The 20,392-nt window shown below is 33.0% G+C and overlaps 1 protein-coding gene and 2 long non-coding RNA genes across 3 annotated transcripts; all 3 read left to right on the forward strand.

Moving 5' to 3' along the window:
* The first annotated feature begins 2,102 nt into the window (after positions 1-2,102).
* LOC111506281 (uncharacterized) lies at positions 2,103-19,674 on the forward strand. Its single transcript, XM_074172441.1, has 4 exons — positions 2,103-2,444; positions 2,492-3,807; positions 17,084-17,252; positions 17,311-19,674. Exons 1-4 carry the CDS (start codon positions 2,337-2,339, stop codon positions 18,748-18,750), a joined length of 3,033 nt encoding a protein of 1,010 aa, XP_074028542.1. The 5' UTR covers positions 2,103-2,336; the 3' UTR covers positions 18,751-19,674.
* Positions 7,326-9,161, forward strand: LOC141481288 (uncharacterized). Its single transcript, XR_012464867.1, has 3 exons — positions 7,326-7,442; positions 8,250-8,548; positions 8,610-9,161. It is a non-coding gene; the product is annotated as an uncharacterized lncRNA (long non-coding RNA).
* Positions 9,339-12,843, forward strand: LOC141481287 (uncharacterized). The gene is made up of 2 exons (XR_012464866.1): positions 9,339-9,798; positions 11,604-12,843. It is a non-coding gene; the product is annotated as an uncharacterized lncRNA (long non-coding RNA).
* Positions 19,675-20,392: the final 718 nt, after the last annotated feature.

A 20,392-nucleotide genomic window follows, 5' to 3' on the forward strand; every position in this document is an offset into this window, starting at 1 on the left:
GTTCTGTATTTCGAACAGTTATTGAACCGTCCCGTATCGACGACGAATCATTGCGCAGAACTTTACAGTCACAGAACAGTTCTGGAACGATCCCAACAAGTAAACAACCAAAACATATAAAAAAAATATTCTGACAAGTGTATAAACAAAGATTGGAGGTTAGGTACCTCTACTCTGGTATAACGATCATTGGACTTTTGAGTTAAGCTTAAAGACAAGAGTGAAAAAGTTAAGCATATATATAATCAAAGTGTAATGATGTTTCAAAAAAAAATGAGAGTACCAGGAATCCGGTTATCCAAAATTAAATTGAAAATATATTGTCCTCTCTTTGTAATCTTATACTAATAAGTTTGACACAAACATGCCAAGAATAAATTTTTGGAATTGTAAAAGATGTGATAATAATAATTATTATTATTATTGCTACATATATTTTACGTCTATCTGTTATGGTTTAAGATTAATGTTGATATATAATTCTGTCTTATTTACAGGTCGCAATGAACTCTCCAAGTTTCTTTGTTTTAGCGGAGATAGTATTGTAGATAAAATTCCAAATGAAACACCAACTAAAATACGGATAAAAATGAGATTAAGAAAACGTTACTACCAAAACCTACAAATCTACAACGCAAATGAAAAATGTTATTAGTGCGCAAGAGAAAATTTGAAGTTCTAAACGGTCCCTACTCAAATGTATGAACTGATAATTACATATATTCTGTGTTCCAGATGTCATTTTTAGCGGAAAACTTAAATTATTTTAAACTTATCCGATATATGATTTGATTGCAGTCTAGGAACTTATACGATATCATCTTGACAGGTTATTGGGTCAACATTTCAATAATTTTAACAAAACAAGCCCATATTTGTGATGGGTGATGGAAATAATCCAAATACATTTTTTTTCTCATAGAGTTTTGTAACATGGTTTTTTGTTCTTTTAATTTTGATGGCAATCGTCATTGATTAAGTGTATATTTAGTGATTTATGACTAGTGAAAAAACAGAGCAATAGTTCATATAGTTTAAGTAAGTGCTCTGGCGATGTATTAAATCTATTGGAGCCTCTGGATACACCCTACATTTCGTTTTATGAGAGCGGACATTGGCTGATCAAGATCTTCAGACGATGTGGTGCTGCAGGTTTTTCCGGGTTTTCCTGCAGCTGAAAAAGAAAATGCGCCACTGGAATCAATGAAATCACCCCGGAGCGCCAATTAATTTTTATTGTTGTTTTTATTTTTATCGTTGTTTTATAATTCCATAAAGTTCATGTAGGTATTGATGAATGAGGAAGGGCTTGTGTCGCGAGGCCTTACTATCGCTTAAACTAAGTAAAATGTGTTGTTTGAATAAAAATGATATAATAATATGTGCCTGAAATATCTATATGATTAACCAGGCAATACGTTAAAATATTGATCAATTACAAAACCTACGAACCGTGACGAATGGAATAAATCACGTAAATAAGTGGCAAATAATTGGAGTGTATTAACATGAAACGACCTCAGCAAAAATGCTCAAAATACACTTTTTTACACGGCTCTAGAGACACCAGATCTGCATTGCTCAAATGCTCTGAGTAATATCCAGTACTTTTATAGGCATTTTCTGGCGCTTATGTATTCAAAACGTATTCGTCTGTGATCCAAATACTTTCGTTCTGGCGTTGAAACGATAACGTCGCATCAACTATGATTTTAAACGTACTCATGATGATTCAAAACTAGCGTGAGGTTGGTTTCGAAACGGAATTTGACATTACGTTATGTCAGTTGTCGGTTTTTGCTTCATTTTGATCGTTAAAGTTTATGAAATGTTGAAAACTTTTTCATCAAGTACGTTGTAAGGATGTACAAAATAAAGCTGGGAAATTACTACTTGCACAAATCCGATTCTAAATGAACTTAGGTAAAATTGAAATGTTCGTTTTTATTATTGATTTTGACATATGACACAAATTGAATCATTCCATTCTGGCGAATCTCATCATTAATGACGTCACTACGAATCTTTTTGAATACACGGTCGATTTCGATTAAACGCCAGAAAACACCTTGTCATTTGGCATCATTGGTAACAACAAGTGGCAATCCTGATTGCAACGCCAACCATACCAAACTCAATACTGAATTAACAGTTAACAGTTAACGCAATTATTTTTGTTAAAGTTTTATAGAAATAAAGAAGTTGGACTCTGTTGAAGTTAATAATATCACAGTTTTATAGTTGATAAAATCACACTTGTTACTTTTTCTAATTCAAATAATATAAATCAATAAATTCAAGTTCATTCAATTGATTTGAGATCAGATATAAAAAACATGGATATTAAAAAAATTTGTCGAATATGTCTCGCCAATGCAAATCGTTTAAGAGATATTTATGAAGGCAGGATATGTAGAATAATTGAAAAATGTGCTTCTGTTAAGGTAATTCAGTACCTCAACTTGAAAAATTATATAAGTTATTATTACAGGTGATGGAAGGTGATGGCCTACCTCATAACATATGCATAGCTTGCTTCTATAGGCTGAAACAATTTTATTCATTCAAGAGAAAAATAGAACATAATGAAAAGTATCTTCGAAAGATCATTAAAAATAAAACAGAGCGCAGGGATATTTTGAATTTAGCTTTAACCAAAGCCAATATAAATAGTAAGAGTATGAGTGCTACGAATGGAGAAGAAATCAATGAAGAGGATATTCCTCTCAGTGAAAGGTTGACTAAGTCAGAAGAAATGCACGAAGCACATGAAAATGATCCTCCACCTCTTATACCATTAGTGTTTGATAATAAATCTGAGGCGGGAGTGAATATAGATGTACCTCCTTTAATTCCTATAAATCCAGGTGTGAACATTAATGCTCTTGAAAACATTGTTCCAATGATAGAAAACCAAGAGTACTATTCTAAAAATTGCGATAAAAAATTTGAAAAAAGTAGTTTATTCGAAGAGCATAAACTGAATACATGTAAAGAAAATTTACTCCAGTGCAATATCTGCAAAAAAGGTTTTTTTGATAAAGCGAAGCTCATTAAACATTTGAAAGCACACGTGATTGTTAAAGGTTACTGTTGTAAAATTTGCAATAAGCAATATCCGAATGCTAGTAGATTTCGAAATCACCTACTGATTCATAAAGGAGAACGTCCTTTCTGTTGCACAGTTTGCAAGAAAGGTTTTGTAACAAGAGGTGGACTTGATAGACATTTAAAAACTCATGGTGAAAGCCGGCCATATATATGTGATGTTTGTGGGCGGTCTTTTAAAGTTCCTGAATATTTGGAGAAACATAAAAAGCTACATGCAAATATTAAACCCTTTTGTTGTACAGTCTGTGACAAACAGTTTTCACAGTCACAGCACCTAGAGGTTCACAACCTTACATATCATACACATGAACGCCCTTATTTGTGCAATGTATGTGGAAAGGGATTTGTCAGTTCCCCAAGACTGAAGAGGCATATGGGAGTACATACCGGGTTCAAGCCATTTGTCTGTCAGTATTGCCCAAAAACTTACACAACATCTAAAAATTTGAAAATTCATGAACAACGCCATGTGAACGGTGGTTCTTCTGAGAAAAGTTATTGTAATATTTGTAACAGAAAATTTTCTCATCCTTGGCGTCTTGCTCAACACAAAAAAATTCACGAGGGAATGTATCAATGTAAGACTTGTAGTAAGACCTACTCATCAGAAAATATATTGAATAAACATCTAATCACAGTACACGGATATATGGAAGAAACGACTCTTGTGACAGAAGATACATCCCATATAAATATGTAAGGCGATGAAAACGTGCTAAATTTTGTATTTTTAATATAAGTTGCATGTTGATTGAATAAAAGTTACACTATTCATGATGCTTATCACAAATTTTTGTTTTAAATAATTTATATTGGTAAAGATAAAAGTGGAACTTCTGGCGTAGAATAAATCAAAAAACAAGCACTTTTCCCAATCATTAGAAATGCAATACTCTTCTCAACGCGTGAAAACTATTTCATCTCCCGAAGAAGCCAACTTGGTTGATGAAACGCTCATCTAAAAGAGTATTTTTGGTATTTGGAAAAAGTTTTTTTTTTAATCTAAATCGGCCTTACACATTTCAAAGAGTGAAAGATATTCCTCTAATGCTTTTATTTTTCGAATTTAAGTAGTCTACAATTGAATTTAAATAACTTTCTATGAAAAGTGTTATTGATTTTCACCAGTGTATTGAAAGTCAATAAAAGTTTGATAATATCACTTTTAAATAATGTTCATTTAAAACCATCAGATCTGCGCTTGTCAGTCCAGGTTAACTTAACAAAACCTATTCTGTTGATTTTCGTTTGCTCAAGACTCGTAGCTCTCAAAATTGGTATATTTGGCCAGATCTATTAACTGCATAATTTGTCCCAGCATGAATAAGAAGAATATAATTACTTCTACTGGGTTTCTTATTCTTGGATGTTAAAGCCTGGAGATTTGGGTTAGAGAGTTCACAGGTAGGTGCACTAATAAAAAATGGAAACACAAAAAATTATGAAAATTTCATATGAAGAACATATAATTTTCTAATAATTCATATTGCCTTCAGAGATCTCAAACAGAAAGATATTTTAATATTACTGTAGTTTTTCCCAACACCAAATCATTATTTTTAACACCTCGACACGTGTTTCGATCACTAAATGATCATCTTCAAGAGGAAGTTTAATATAGAATAAAGAAAATACTTTTGTCTACTTTCTACTGTGTTTATTTACTCGTTTATTTACACTCGTGTGTTTATTCACGGTCGTAACGAATAAATAAACACAGTAGAAACTAGACAAAAGTGTTTTCTATATTCAACATGAATTTCTACAAAATAAATAAGTCATCAATCGAACGAGGAAGTTTAATCTTCCTCTTGAAGATTGATCACTTGATGGCCGAAACACGTGTCAAGGTGTTAAAAATAACGATTTGGTGCTGGAAAGAACTCCAATAATATTAATTACTACACCAAAGGTTCCAAACAGTGCATCATAAGAAAGATATTTCTCTAATGATTTTATTTTTCAAATTTGAATAGTTTACAATTTGAATAGCGTTATTGATTTTCACTAACCCTGCGTTCCACTGTGCGCTCACGACCGCAGTTTTTCCCGTTCCACTACTGGCTTGCGAACGTTGCTGTCATAATCAATTGGAATGGATTATGGAACGTTTTGGGCGTTCATGTGAAGTAGTCTTTCTAGTGGACGATAACGCCCCCTTGTGAGAGCTGGAGGCCTATAGGGGGGCAGTAAAGGGCACAAAGAAGGTTGGGGGGCGTTGAAGCGGTTTAGGGGGGCGATAACTAATTTAATTTTTTTTTTTGCTTTTAACACAAACTTTACCGCTCCTTTACGCTTAACGCGCGTTTGCTCGTGTAACGCTATCTAGGAGACTAGACAGTAACTATTTCATCTCCGATAGTTGTCAAACTGTACAATAGATGGCGGTGAGCTTCAATGCGAAGCGAGAAGTTTCTAGTCTCCATTCTCGAAAGTACTAGGCCCGCCCGCTGCCTCATATAAAAACGCGCGCGTCATTCAGCCAGTAATGTCGTTCGACGATATTACGAAAACAAGTGAATTTAGTTAGCGACTAGCTAGGTAAAGTGCTGTACGTGTAGTGGTGAATACTGTGAGTGGTGTCATTAGTAAGTTTTTAATACTCGATTCTTTACTTCGGCATTTTTGAAGTCAATTTATGTCGGAAGCGAAAAAGAAGAAACGGCAGTATAGCGCGGTATATAAAGTAAATATGGATTTATTGAAAATCCCACAAATCCATCTTTCCTATGTGCCTTCTTTGTCAAAAAACATTTTCGAATGAAGCGATGAAACCCTCAAGGCTACAAGATCATTTGAATAAAATGCGTCCAGGTAAAAAAGACAAAAGTGTGACTTATTTTCAAGAACTGAAAAAGCTTCCGAGCTTCCTACAATATCTCCTTGCTAATTGCTCAAACTGGTAAACCTCACACTATTGGAGTAGATTTAATTTTACCGGCAATAAAAGAAGTAATAACTACTGTGCTCCATAAACCAGCGGCAGATATTATCCGAAAAATTCCTTCAAGCAAGAGTTCCGTGCAAAGACGCATTAATGAGATGGCTGAAAACATTGAAGAGTCATAGTGCAATCATCTGAAGACTTCTAAATTCTCAATTCAGTTAGATGAGAACACTTTACCAACCAATGAAGTATTGTTGTTGTCATACGTGAGGTTTATTAAAAATGAGAAAATATATCAAGAACTAGTATTTGCCAGAAATTTAGAGACGGATACAAAAGGAGAAACCATTTATAATAAACTGGAAAAATTTTGTGATGAGAAATTCCACTGAAGAATATTATATCAGCTTCTACGGATAGCGCTCCGGCTATGACAGGACGTCACAAAGGCTTCATAGCGTACTTGAAAAATAAAATTCTAGATGTGCTTGCTGTACATTGCGTCATTCATAGGCAACATTTGGTTGCGAAAAATTTGAGTGAGCGCCTCTCTCAATCACTGCAATATATCATCAAAGCAGTTAATAAAATCCGAAGCAGCTCTTTAAATGACAGATTATTCAATCAGTTTTGTGTTACTAATGTTGAAGATTTCAACCGATTGCTATTTCACACAGAAGTGCGTTGGTTATCAAGAGGTAACTGTCTGACTCGATTTCACAATCTATTTGACTCTGTAATAGAGTTCTTGGGAAACAAAGACAAAGAATTGCACGACAACCCCATTACTTCAAAGGATGACAGATCTGTATAAATTATTTAATGATGTCAATCTTCAACTTCAAAGTGATGAATTCAATTTGATTAAAACAAAAAATGTGATTGCTGCTTTTGTAGTCAAATTGCTCTTATAAAGAATAATATCGGCAGACATTATTTCGCAATTTCTCAGCAGTTATTCTTCAACAATGACGACTTGCTTGTTTACTGCCAACATTTGGAGAACCTCCACAGTGATTTCGCAGAACGATTCCAGGACATTTTAAAATTGGAAATACCGGACTGGGTGTTGTCAACACAGCAGGATCACCCTAGCCGGAAGAAGAATTCATAGAACTGATAACGAACGAGGAAATAAAATTCAAAAATGGATACCAAGAATTTTGGCTGCGAAAGCCAATCCCGCAATTGTACCCTGGATTGTGTTCCATCGTTCAACGACTTTGGAAAGCATTTCCATCATCGTATTTGTGTGAACGTGGATTTAGTGCTGTGGCAACGTTGCTAACTAAAAACAGCTATCCATCAATTTATTGATGGATACAGGCAGGATTGATTCATTTTGTAAATCCTAGCAACGTAATTGATAAAAAATTGTCAGTACTTTATGAATTTTAACGATCAAAATAAAGCAGAAACTAACGTCAAACTATGTTACTCTGAGGTAAAATCTAAATTCGTGAACACAGTGTAAAAGTGTGTAAAAGCACTACTAACAGAAGATGAATTTTTATGTGTGGGATCGTATTGTTGAAAATATTCACGGTCGTTTGCTTCGTGGGGATAATTCGCACTAGTTTGATTATATGTGGGCATATTTCTGTTAATAGAGATATGTGAAGGAGTCACAGCTGGTTTTCTTTTGGTAATAACAAATTGAAACGGTGAACATGTTCGGTACTATTTTGCCGAGGAATATAGTTGTTACATACAAAAGTTCCGGCTAAGGAAAGTAGATGGTTTGATTGAGACCGGCTCTGCTTAATATTGGTAATGAATTATAAAACGCCAGTCTGAAATTGTAGAGTTTTGTCTTCTGTGAATGTATGTAACGGTAGGATGATACCTTAAAAAAATGAAATATGGCGACCTTCTGCCTGTTTTAAAGCTTTGATCATTGTAAGTTCAACGTCGTATGTTTTTTTTATGAGAGCCAAGTTGCTCTCGAGGCGGTGCTTTAGGCTGAGTACTATTATTTTCAGTATAAGTTTCTGAAACATCGGCTTCGGAAGTTCTTTGGGCGGGGTTGGCAGATAAACTATCTTCAGTAGATCTATGTGTGAATATTGTGGTTAGAAACTTAAATTGTTCAGCGTAAATGTAATTTTTTAAAGTTGAGGTACCAGAACCAGACTTGAGCGATTTTTCTTTTTCCAAAAACTTGTTAAATACATTCCGAATGTTAACCCATCTTTTTACAACCTCATGACCTGTAGATAAAAAATTAATAATAGAAATGTTTCCTTCCTAGGTATTTGGCGAGTGGATGTACATTTACTGACTTGCACCTCCAGTATAGACTTTGCATATCAACCATCAGCACTATTGTTAAAGATATTTGATCCACTATCTGGTGTTTAATGTTGGCCGAGTGCAAACCTCCACTTACTGAAGATAAATGGGAATCGATTTGCACCGAATTTAGCCAATTTTCCTAATTTCATAGGGGCAGTCGATGGAAACATATTAGAATCAGTTTCATGTATTATAACTGCAATGACTGTTGCTGACGCAAGTTATCGCTTTATGTTAGGAATCACACGTTAAAAGGTAAGACCTCGTTAATCCTTAGCTCGCATAAGTTTCGACTTCTGAGAGTTGTCGTTCGTAGGGGTGCGACAGCTGGTTAACGGAAAAACAGATTTTTAAACAGATGTGTGTAGACATCAATCATCAATAATGATCACGAAATACCTATTGAAAAGTCTGTTTCTGGAATATAAAATTGCAAACTCTCTTATTATTTCGTTGGAGAAGAAGCATTTGCCCTTTACAAGCATTTACTTTGTCCATTTGGTGGATCTCTACTTACAATAAAAGAAAACAATCTTTAATTTTATCGCCTAAGTAGGGTTCAGAGGTATGTGGAATGTACATTTGGACTTTTAAGTAACAAGTGGTCCACTTGAAGTGGAGAATAATTAACAGAGCGATGAACCTGGAAACTGACTTTGCAGTAATCATAGTAAAGTCATGTGCCTTTTTGCATAATTTTGTGCGTGATAGAGATGGATACCGGGTGGAGGATACAGGTGTAATTGTGGGCCTTGATGACATATAGAGAACGTGAAACACATGGAGGATTAACAGCAAATAACGTGCGAAATATTTGGAGAGAATATTTTACGTCAAATGCAGGTGCTTTGCCTTGGCAAATGTTAAAAATATAGAAAATATATATGTTAACTTGTCGTATTTATTTTTCCTCGTCATTATAAACATGGAAATCACTGTTTGATTCTATACAGATACAGACTTCTTTCCATGCTTCCTTCTTCCCAGCATACCTGTTAGGTATGCTGTGACTGTGTCCTGTGTATGTGAACGAACGGATGCAAAACTAAGATGTCTAAAAACCCTGGTGCATCTACTCATACCTGCAAAAGTTTGGGGTAAAATGAGGGATTTATGGCTAACTTGATTAGCAGAGATCAACGCCGTTTACGCCGTTTCAGATGGCGCAAGCAGTCATTACAGTAAACTGTAATCATAAGACCACACAGGGTGTATTTGTATTTATATTTAATTCCACATTCATTTTTCATAGTTACTGTGCTTTTAGGATAACTTAAAAAGTGAGTTAATGAATTTTTTGTGTTTTAAGTGTTATTGACGAATTGTCAGTATTAAATTGAAAGATAAGTGTCCAAGTTCTGGTGAATTATTAGTTGAAGTTTCAACCCAAGCAAAGTTTTGAAGAAATTTCGTGTAATTTCTTGATATTTCAACTCAAGAAATGTTGGCAGATATTATGTAGTTGACATTGGTTGTTTATCGGAACGAATTCCGCAAAACAGGTGGTAAGTATAAAGATTATATACTTGAATACATGTTTTTAGTATGGTATTGGAATGGAAAAACTGAATAATTCACTAGATTACAAAGAAATATTCCCAGTGAATTCTTTGTCGAACTTTTCGATTACCTGTTAAGAGATCATTTTGATAAGCACCAACTTTTAACCGTTTTTTTTTTTAATTAATAATTAAAAAGTTTCCTCATTGATGCATAAAATTTGGAATAAGCGGTTTATATACGAAGAACAATGTAATGAGTAGAAACACAGCTGTTTTCTAATAGATATTCAACCAAAATACATCTACTCATAGTGACTATGGATGTATGTGTATCACACCTAGCAGTTCTACTCATGAATCAGGACATTGATTTTCTTATACATACACATCTCGTTAAGTACAGAAAATCACTCAAGAGAAATAGCACTACAGTCCCACCTTGAACTCGTCATGCAAGCCTTTGGGTTCTGCAAATAACTTGAGAGAAATTACAAGGCAAAATTTATTAATTTACAATAGATGTAAGATGGTCAATTACCTTCCGTTGATCATCAGATGTATTGAATAACTTCTTTGGTTCAGAAAGAATGTGAACTATTTATTGTCTGTAAAAGTATATTAAAGTTTATAAGATTTCTGTATTTATAATTATTGAAATTTACAGTTCCAGCATAAATTGAACAAAGTTTAATTCAAATATCTTCCATTATTATTATTTTAATTTGATTTCATTGAGTCATATTTTTTGCAATGATTGCATGTGCAGGTCATCACTGATAGATCAATTTGACACTTGACCCCCATGCCAATTAAAATTTCAAATTTTTCAAAAAATAGTATCGGTAATAGCCCCCAAACGTTTTTTTCATGTTTCTACGTCAAACCGTTCAAAAGTTAAGTTAGTTTTTTATCAGTCGAGGTGAAATTGTATTTAATATCCTTACCAGTGGTAAATTAACTTCCAGTTTCCTTGTGATGGGATTTCTTTTATATTCAGGTTCCCACGAAAAGTAAAATACCGTAATGTTCAGAGAACACTAGGTTGAATTTTTGCAGACTGCATGAAAGTAGATTAGCGTCTTTTAGAATACAAATACAAAATGTCTTCTGATATACTTTAATTGCTCACTACAACCTTTTACATTGAGTGTGTAAAAGAGTTCTTTTTTTCAAACAATGTGATTATCAATTATGATGGTAGTTTTTTGAAAATATTCAATCAAATTTTAAAAAAACATACATCTGATGAGAGTTTCACATCTCAACAGATATTTTCAGATTTTTCGAAATTTGACTCACAGAAAATTGTATTTTTTTAAATTTTTATTTTCGAGGGCTCTTTCATTATGCTCTTTAGCACAGCAGATATTCAATCTAGAGATCAAATATGCCCTCAGTGCCTCTCTTAACAATTCTTCCTTGTGGTGTTCACAACCTACAATATTTTTGGGAGAAAAATTTGACAATTTGATTAAAATTACTGGAAAGCAATTTCTTTTAAGTTCCCTCTCAAAAACACCTGATATTATTGTGGCTTCAACATCGTGAAGAAAGCTATTAATTTTTTGTGATGGTAATGTTAAAAATCCTCTGCTCTTGTTTCTTATGAGGGAATTGAATATTTCATTTCCCTTCTCCAATATCGAATCCACACATTCTCCACATTTGGTGTTGCCTTTAATTTTTTTTGCAACATATTCACAGAAGTAAGCAAAAGCTTCATCAATACCTGAGAAGTCCTCTTCAATTTCGGAGATAGTTTTTTCTATTTCAATATAGAATATAAATTTTTGCTGTTTTTCTTTCAGATCTCCAATATGAAGAAGGGATTTCATCATTTCTCCTCCACTAACATTACTTTCCCTGGGCGGTTTTATCAGAGAATAGAGGGACATTAGGCGGAATATTTGTCCAACTTGAGTTGACTTGGGATGAGTATTGCATCCACCTGCAGCTCTCATCATCCCAAAAATGCTGAAAATAATATCAACAAAGTTGATTGGAATTGTTATGGATATGTGAACATTATCACCTCCAAATGATCTTGGTTCAATCTGGATGTCATCAAGTATTTGAAACCAAAATGGGATTAGGAATATTCTCTAGTTGAATACTGCTAGAATTTGCCAATGGATGTTTTGTGACAGAGTGTGAATCGGGTAGAATACTACAGGATGGACTAGGAAAAACGTTTAGTGGAAGTTCAGGAGCGGTTTCGCTGAGAAATAAAAAATATCAAAATACCTATTTTTATTATAAAAATGACTATCACGTCAATTTCACAATACAACTTGTCTAAAATCTAAATTTTTCATAATGATCTTCTACCACATAGCAACGGCTATATATCCATCAATTTATTTGTCTAAAACATGTTTTACCCTTTAGATCAATAAATGTTATTTAATTAAATTAATAAAACTATATAAATAATCACACAATCCTTATCAGATATTTGGCAGAAGCTTTATCAAATATTCTTTGAAAAAACTGATCACAGAACTAAATATAGGAATTGAAGTATTTCAGTTGTTCATGTTTCAAACGGAGTTTTTTCCACTGGATAATCCAACTGCAAACTGAAAAATAAAACCAGTTATAAAAAAATGAAAATCAATCTTTGAATCTGGGAAAATTTCAGCATCCTTCATCAATAATTTTCAACAGCTCATGTAGTATGATTTCATGACTGACTTCAATGTTTTGGGTTTTTGGGTTTTGCTGTTGTCTTCTTTGGTAAACTCCAAACGTTTCAAGTGCAACTACGACAGTCAGCGGCGTTGACGAAGTACTCCTCATAATATATTCATTGAAACTAATTTCAGTATCAACTTTATTCTCTAAGATTACTTCATCAACGCAACTGAATATGATTGTCTCAGTTGCAGTCAAATATTTTTACTGAAAATGATCAGGGCAAAGCCAGGAAACTAACTATTACGAAATTAGACAGGATGGGTTTATACATTCAGTTCAATTTTAGAAATATTTCATGCTGATTTCAGAATCGAAGTTACATTAAATCATTAGTTTATCTATTCAAAATTATATCTGGTTTCATTGATTGTCCGGAAATTCTCTCCCCTATAACTTTCAACGTTCCACGAAGGTCCATCAGACAAATAAAGCTATTTATTACACCATATCACTTAACTAACTATGGGTATCATTCTCCATCTCCAACATCTAAAATGTTGAGACTTGAAAATAACTACTCTGATAAAATCAATTTCTTCTGTGATGATGAAAATATTTTTAAGAATCTCACTCTTTACTCATGCAAATGTTTTTCATTACATTAACACACATAAATGTGTCTATAATAATTATAGTAGTAGTATAAGTGGTTACAGCACAAGCTTTCTTTGTTATATAATTTATTATAAACAAAACTGAATAAATTGAGATCCCTGTAAATAAACATGGACAAAAAACTTAAATGGTATTTGTTAAAATTGGTTTTTCTGTAAACCAGCTGTCGTTCCCCTACGAACGGCAGCCCTCAGAAGTCGAAAATTGTGCGAACAGGGATTAACGAAATCTTACCTTTCAACGTGCGATTCTAAGCTAAATATAACCCTTTGTTCGATAACAACTTTTTCATTAATTTTTTTTAAAATTCCTACTGGCATTTAATTATAACCGTCTCACAAGAAGATTCTAAAAGATACAGCTTTTTTTTATTATGTTCTCAGAAGAGGCTGTTTATAATAATGACAATGTATTTATTATTTCCATGTGTAAGCAGTAAGCTTACACAGATATTGACAAATATGAGATATCAGAAAATAGAGGGTAAAGTTAATGAAGTTAATTTTCTGTGAATCAGGCATTTATAGAAAATGTTCTTCAACTTTACCCCTTTCTTCCACTATCACCTTTTATTTATAGAATGATATTAGCCCATATTAGCCCGTATTGAATAATGATGTATTTTTATGAAAGGTATCAAGGGAAAATATGATGTAAAATATTGAACAAAACAGCAGTTGCGATCATTGAAATGAAAAATAATATGAAATGTTATAACTAAACTCCACACATTTGGACAATTTGTAACATATCCCTTTTTCAACATGATTCAATTAAATAATGGTTACATAAATATCTCTTCTCATATTATGTTATCAATAACTTTCTTTTTAAAGTCCGTTATGAGCCTTATATGAAATTTGTAAAAGGACATTGATATGCTTGAGTTGAACTGAAAACAACAACAATCTTTTATCTTCAAGAGAAATGAATGGCATAGAGTGTTTGTTTCCAACTGCAAACTTCTCAGGGTTACTGTTAGAGAACAGCCGGTTGAAAAGAACCTTTTTTTGTAGATAGGTAAAGCTAGAAGGGGTTATCATTTCATATATAAATAATTTGATATTTATCATTTTGATAACACCAAGTGTTCTCTCTTGATTTGTATGTGATCAAATTTGCTTTTGATACCTTATTCAACGGATACTTTCCAACTACAGAAATTATTAGTAAACTGGTTCTGGAAATGGTGCACGTTTTCTTGAAATTTGTACAATTAAGTACTTCTCTATAAGTGCACCTTGAAAAAAATATACAAATCTTTGATAGGATTTATAGGTAGTGCTGTAGAAACTGAATACTCACATGCATGATGGTTTGGCACCCTTCAATAGTTTTTTCTCACTAATGAAATGGATGGGAAAATGCTTTGAGCAAATAAAAGCACCATCAGGCAGATATTTCCTAACAGCATCCATCCACAGTTTCCTCTTGTTTTCATCCTATAAATTACAGATTTTGATCAGGTACAATGCACAAATAAAACCATTCAAATCACCAATTGAGAACAAGTAAAGTTAAAAGAGCATACTGTTTGGTTGCTTGGAATTCTATATGCAATCCACTACTACGAGTATATATTTAAGAGAGCATTAGGTTTCTCATCATACATGAGTTGTCTTTTAACCACCCAATAAATTTTCTTTATACAAGTCCACAATACAACAACACCCTCGATTTCTACAATAATTTTCCACAAGATTTCAAAAATATACAACATTCTGTTAGGCTTGGGGAACTATTTGTTTGACATGGAGCCCTACTCAGAGAGTGATTTTCAAACTTAATATATGATTTATTAATTGTTGATATAGATTTAATTTTTTATTAGTTTTAAATTTTATGCTGATATTAATATCATGATATTTTAAATGGATGTTAAATTTCATGTAACTGTAAACTTACTTACTTCTCATAATAATTCTGTAGAAATGCAATAAATCTCTCTGCATACTGTAATATTCATCTGTAGGTATCTATGATTCTATGAGTAGACTTTTCTTGCAACTAGGTATTAGGTTGTATTTAAAAAAAATTTAAAAAAGCATAAGTGAATGTTTATTTTCAATTTGATATTATGATTAAGAAAGTAATGATACTCTAGTAGCAGAAGGTGGATTTGAAAGGGTGAAGGATTATTCAAAATATGAAGTTGGTTTTTGGTGTAGGCTGATACATACTTAGTTTATCCGTGGTGGATTGACAGTAATTATAAAATGTTTCATTTACCTTTGGCACTGAATACAGATGATTACTCGAATTTTTACACTGTTCACACAAAATACAGAATTGTCCCATTTTACAAAAAGTATCCTTATACACTATATAAAACTATTCCTTATTCCTACTGAAAAATGTAACCAAACTAAAATAACTGAGAACTAACGAACAAAAACTATAATAAAAATGCGAATAATGTAAAGATTGGGATGACAAAAAATATCAATTTCAAAATACCAAAAGTTAAAAATTCTTTTTGACAATGACAGATAATAATTAATTTGACTGACTCAGCGGGGACTCGAACAATTCAGAATAGCGCCATCTTGGGAAAACCTCGTAAGTGTTGTTAAAAGCAACAGGTGGTTCCTTCAAAAAGTTCAAAACAAAATCTAAGCGTTACCAACACCAGGGTTTCTAGGAATCTTATGCAAAACCAATATCTACTAGTTGTACGGCCGCCTTGAACGAACCGCGACCGTGCGACTTTCACGACCGCTCTACGATAACGGCGCGGTCAAGGCGTCTGAAAGCTTTCGTTCAAATACATATATTACTAGAACCGTCACTAAACCGTTTATGCAGACACCGTGTGTGTGTGTGAAAAGACTCTCAAGCTAGTTTTGAATCATCATGAATACGGGAATACGTTTCAAATCATAGTTGATGTGACGTCATCGTTTCAACGCCAAAATGAGTGTATTTGAATCACAGAGGAATAGGTTTTGAATTTTGAATACATGAGCGTCAGAAAACGCCTCTGAGTGCTCATTGCTCAGACAAGAGAAGAGAGGCTGATTGTATTGATCGTTTAGGTACTTACGTTCAATAAACCTTTTTTCCTGAAGTACGAAAAATCACTCATTAGCAGAGCTAGTAGTTCGGTAGGGACAAACACTGCCTAATCCTCATATAAACATTTGGTAAAGTACAATTAAAAAAGAATGTTTTTAACAGCAGAAGATGTTCTTGGAGCAAAACTAAAATTTGCAACTGCAAAGGATAACAATGTTGTAACATTAAAACGTTGGCTTGCATGCCGTAATTTAAAAGTAACTGAAAAAAGTGAATTAATAGACAGGTTAGAATGCAGACTCTAGTAAAAGAGTAACGGTAATGAAAGAAATTTAAAATAATTATGAATTTCAGATTAATTTTCGAATGAAATATGAATCAAATATATATGGTAATGAAATAAATTTAATTGAATATAATAAATGAATATAATTTAATGAACGATTGAGGTTATATCTTCTAATCAATGATAATTAACTATGAAAAATTTACTATTCATTTCATGTTTAGAGCATACATATGAATATTTATTTATTTTTTGCACTGTTAAATCCACTCTCCTCGAAGGATGTATCCATTTCTTACATCTAACCTCATTATTATGAGGTTTTATAAATGGTATAAAAAACACCTGTTCTTCCGTATATCGATTATCCGACGTACAATTCGCAAAACAGCAATACTTTGTTGGCATTATACTAGCACAAAATAATTTTTTGTATCAGATTTATACTTTTAAATAATAAATTAATATAACGTAAATAACACTGTTTTACATGTGAATAGTTTGTTTGTCCCTACTACTAGTGCTGCCTTTCGTGACACGTTTGCTGAACTATTCTCAGGAAAAAGGCTCATTACAGAACAACAGAACACAACCAATATTCGGTGACAGAGCATTGATTCTGTTTTAGTACGAACCTTTTTTGTGATTCTTGAGAATAAATATAAATTTCTAACATAAGCACAATCAAAATTCAATCATGAAAAGATGCAAGTCGATGAAGAATAATATAGAGAACTTGAATATAGAGAAACTTTGTCGAATATGTCTAAATGACAAAGTTCATTTGAGAGATATTTACAAAACTAGAATCCCAAAAATGATAGAGAGTTGCACTTCTGTTAAAGTAAACAAACAAACCTTTTTCGAGTAGTTTCATTACATTTTAAAATAATTTCTTTCAGGTCTCTAAACATGATGGATTACCTTGTAACATATGTGTTATCTGCTACCACATGGTCATAAAATTCTATACCTTTAAGAAAAAAATCGAAAATAGTGACAAAATTCTTCGACAAAATATCAAAAATAGAACAAAATCATTTGACATATTAAACATTGCTATTACTAAAGCAGACATCGAAGAAAATCGTGGCTCAGAAAACGAAGAACTTAGTGAAGAAGACACCCCTCTTAGTAAAAGGATTCTTAAACAAAAAAAAGAAATGAATTCAAACACTGTCCAATGCAATGAACATATTGAAATAATTGGTGAAGGTCCCCCACCTCTTGTACCTTTAGACTTTGGGAAGAAAATGGACATAATTGAACCAGTTCAATTGAATCTTCCCGAAGATACACCTCCATTAATACCAATAAAACCTTTGGTAAATATAATGGCTTTAGAGAGTATTGTTGATAAGCCTGTAGACTTGGAATACCATTGTAACAGTTGTGATGAAGTGTTTGTTGATGTTAAAACATTAAGAGAACACAAGCTAAAGTTATGCCAGGTTAATCTACTGCAGTGTAACATTTGCAAGAAAGAATTTAAAGAACGAAAAAAACTTATCGCACATTTGAAGGGACACATGATTATTAAAGACTATCGTTGTAAAATTTGTGGCAAGCTCTACCCAAATCCCAGTACATTTAGGGTCCATGTGAGAACTCATACTGGTGAACGTCCTTTCAGATGTCCAACGTGCCACAAAGGTTTTGTGAGATGGGCGGGAGTAGTAGGTCATATGAAAACTCATGAGGATATTAAACCATTTTCATGTGAGACGTGCGGGCGGGCATTCAAAATCGCATCAAATTTGGAAAGGCATAAAAGGATACACTCTGGTGTTCTGCCTTTTTGTTGTACTATTTGCCACAAGTACTTTTCACAGTCAGAGAATTTGCAGTTGCACATCAGAACATACCATACGAAGGAAAGACCTTATTTGTGTAATGAGTGTGGAAAAGGATTTGTAAATTCTACTAGGCTCAACAGACATATGTGGATACATTCTGGTTATAAACCATATGTGTGTCAGTATTGTGCTAAAACTTACTCTAATAGTAATGATTTGAAGAATCATGAACGTCTTCATCTAGGAAAAAGCATAGACGATTGTAAACCCTATTCTTGTGACATTTGCCACAGGAAATTCTTTCACTCCTGTAGATTGGAAAGACACAAAAAAATCCACATGAGGAAATTACCCTGTCGGTTCTGTAAGAAAACTTATACCTCAGAAACTTTACTCAATGAGCATCTGATAGTTAAACATGGAGTTAGCATTGTTGGAGTTACTGTCACTGAGAGTGACATGGAGGAAAAGATATACTTCGAGTATGAGCAGTTGGTGGTAGAATCGAAACAACAAAATTTGGAAGAAACTGAATCAAGGAGTTGAAATTTTCAATTTTTATATGTTCCACTGACATATCTTATCTAGGCAAGTTATAATTCTTTAGTAGAATCAATCACGGCTTGATTTTATTCCTATAATGAAATAAATGGAAATATACTAGTTATATAAATAAATAAAGCAACAAATATCTAGGATGTGGTTGTATTCAGTTCTCATCTCACACATCCTGAAGAAGTTTAAGACAAACAAATGACTTTTTTCCTACCATAATTTTTTCTATCATGATGAATACTATTGCATTAATGTTGCATTGAGAAACATTGAAATCCTCTCAGGAACCAATAAACAGAAATGAAATGCATATGAAAGTAAAGCCAAACAAAGAATTGTGAATAGAAAATGGGTTACTACAGATTAAAAGAGAATCATCTGGTGATTTTGTGAAAAATTTCAGATATATAGATTTCTTTAATGTTGATAGTCACAAACTAAGCACTCATTGTTTGACGTGGGTGCTTTGTTCAATCACTCGAATTGACTGCCATGTTGGTCGGTGGTTCAAGTCCTAGTCTGAACGATCGATTTTCACTTGCTATTGTCCAACCCATGTTAGGAATCACACGTTAAAAAGTAAGAATTCGTTAATCCTTAGCTCGCACATGTTTCGACTTCTGAGGGTTGTCGTTCGTAGGGGTGCGACAGTTGGTTAACGGAAAAACAGATTGTGAATAAATTTATGAGAAAATATCTAACTTTTTTTGTTGAGGTCAACCTAGTTATCACTATTATACGAGTAAGTCTTGGCTCATTTCGAATATGGTTCATTATGTCGCAGTAAAGATTTGCGTAAAATTGAAAATAGAGGAACAAGATTTTATAAAGATGCAATAGGTTTACTCCAATTAAAGTAGTGCTGATTACACTGAATTGGCTTTCAGTCAAATTAAAACTTTGTTTTATGTCAATGGTGTTCCAATATAAAAATATGAAGGATATGGTAGGCACCACCTTACTTACTTGAAGATTTTTATAAAATACATATAACGAAAAAAATCATAATTTTTGCATATAGTGTTGAAAATTAAAATAAATATTAGGCAAAATTCGATTTACTATAAAGCTATAAAGTTTTACCAAATGCTTGAAAAAAAATAAACAAAAAATATATGTGTCTGTTAAGATGTCTGGGTTTTCTAGACATCTTAGTGTCTGTGTACCAACGAAGGTTGGTAAGCATGAGTAATATATTTTTTTATTCAGTCAAACGCTATGTGGAGGTTGGTTCAAATTCAACTTCACTGCGTTTCATGTGACCTGTACAGATTTTTTAACCAAACAAATGAACAATTTGCCTGAACGAAAGCACTTTAATCATGAATTTTCTGATATTGGGTGACATTCACCTGTCGATCTTGTTGATAATAATTACCAATGTTCAGGTAACTACCTGTACATGAATATAATTCATTAGTTTAGATAGTTATGGAAATGTGTTGTAGATGATGTAATGAGTTTGATGCTAATATTATTCTAGTAAAAACCCAAAAATCATAACAATCTTTGATTAAGAAAACTATATTGATAGTCGCTCAAGATGTATGCCGAGTATGAAATAGATAAATAAATATTTACTGTTCACTTATTAAATTATTTCATTATATAGCCGTGATGATGGATTTAATAA

This window comes from Leptinotarsa decemlineata, unplaced genomic scaffold, assembly GCF_025532065.1.
Source record: "Leptinotarsa decemlineata unplaced genomic scaffold, Ldec_3_MD MMD2_tig00000133_RagTag_RagTag, whole genome shotgun sequence".
NCBI lineage: Eukaryota > Metazoa > Arthropoda > Insecta > Coleoptera > Chrysomelidae > Leptinotarsa > Leptinotarsa decemlineata.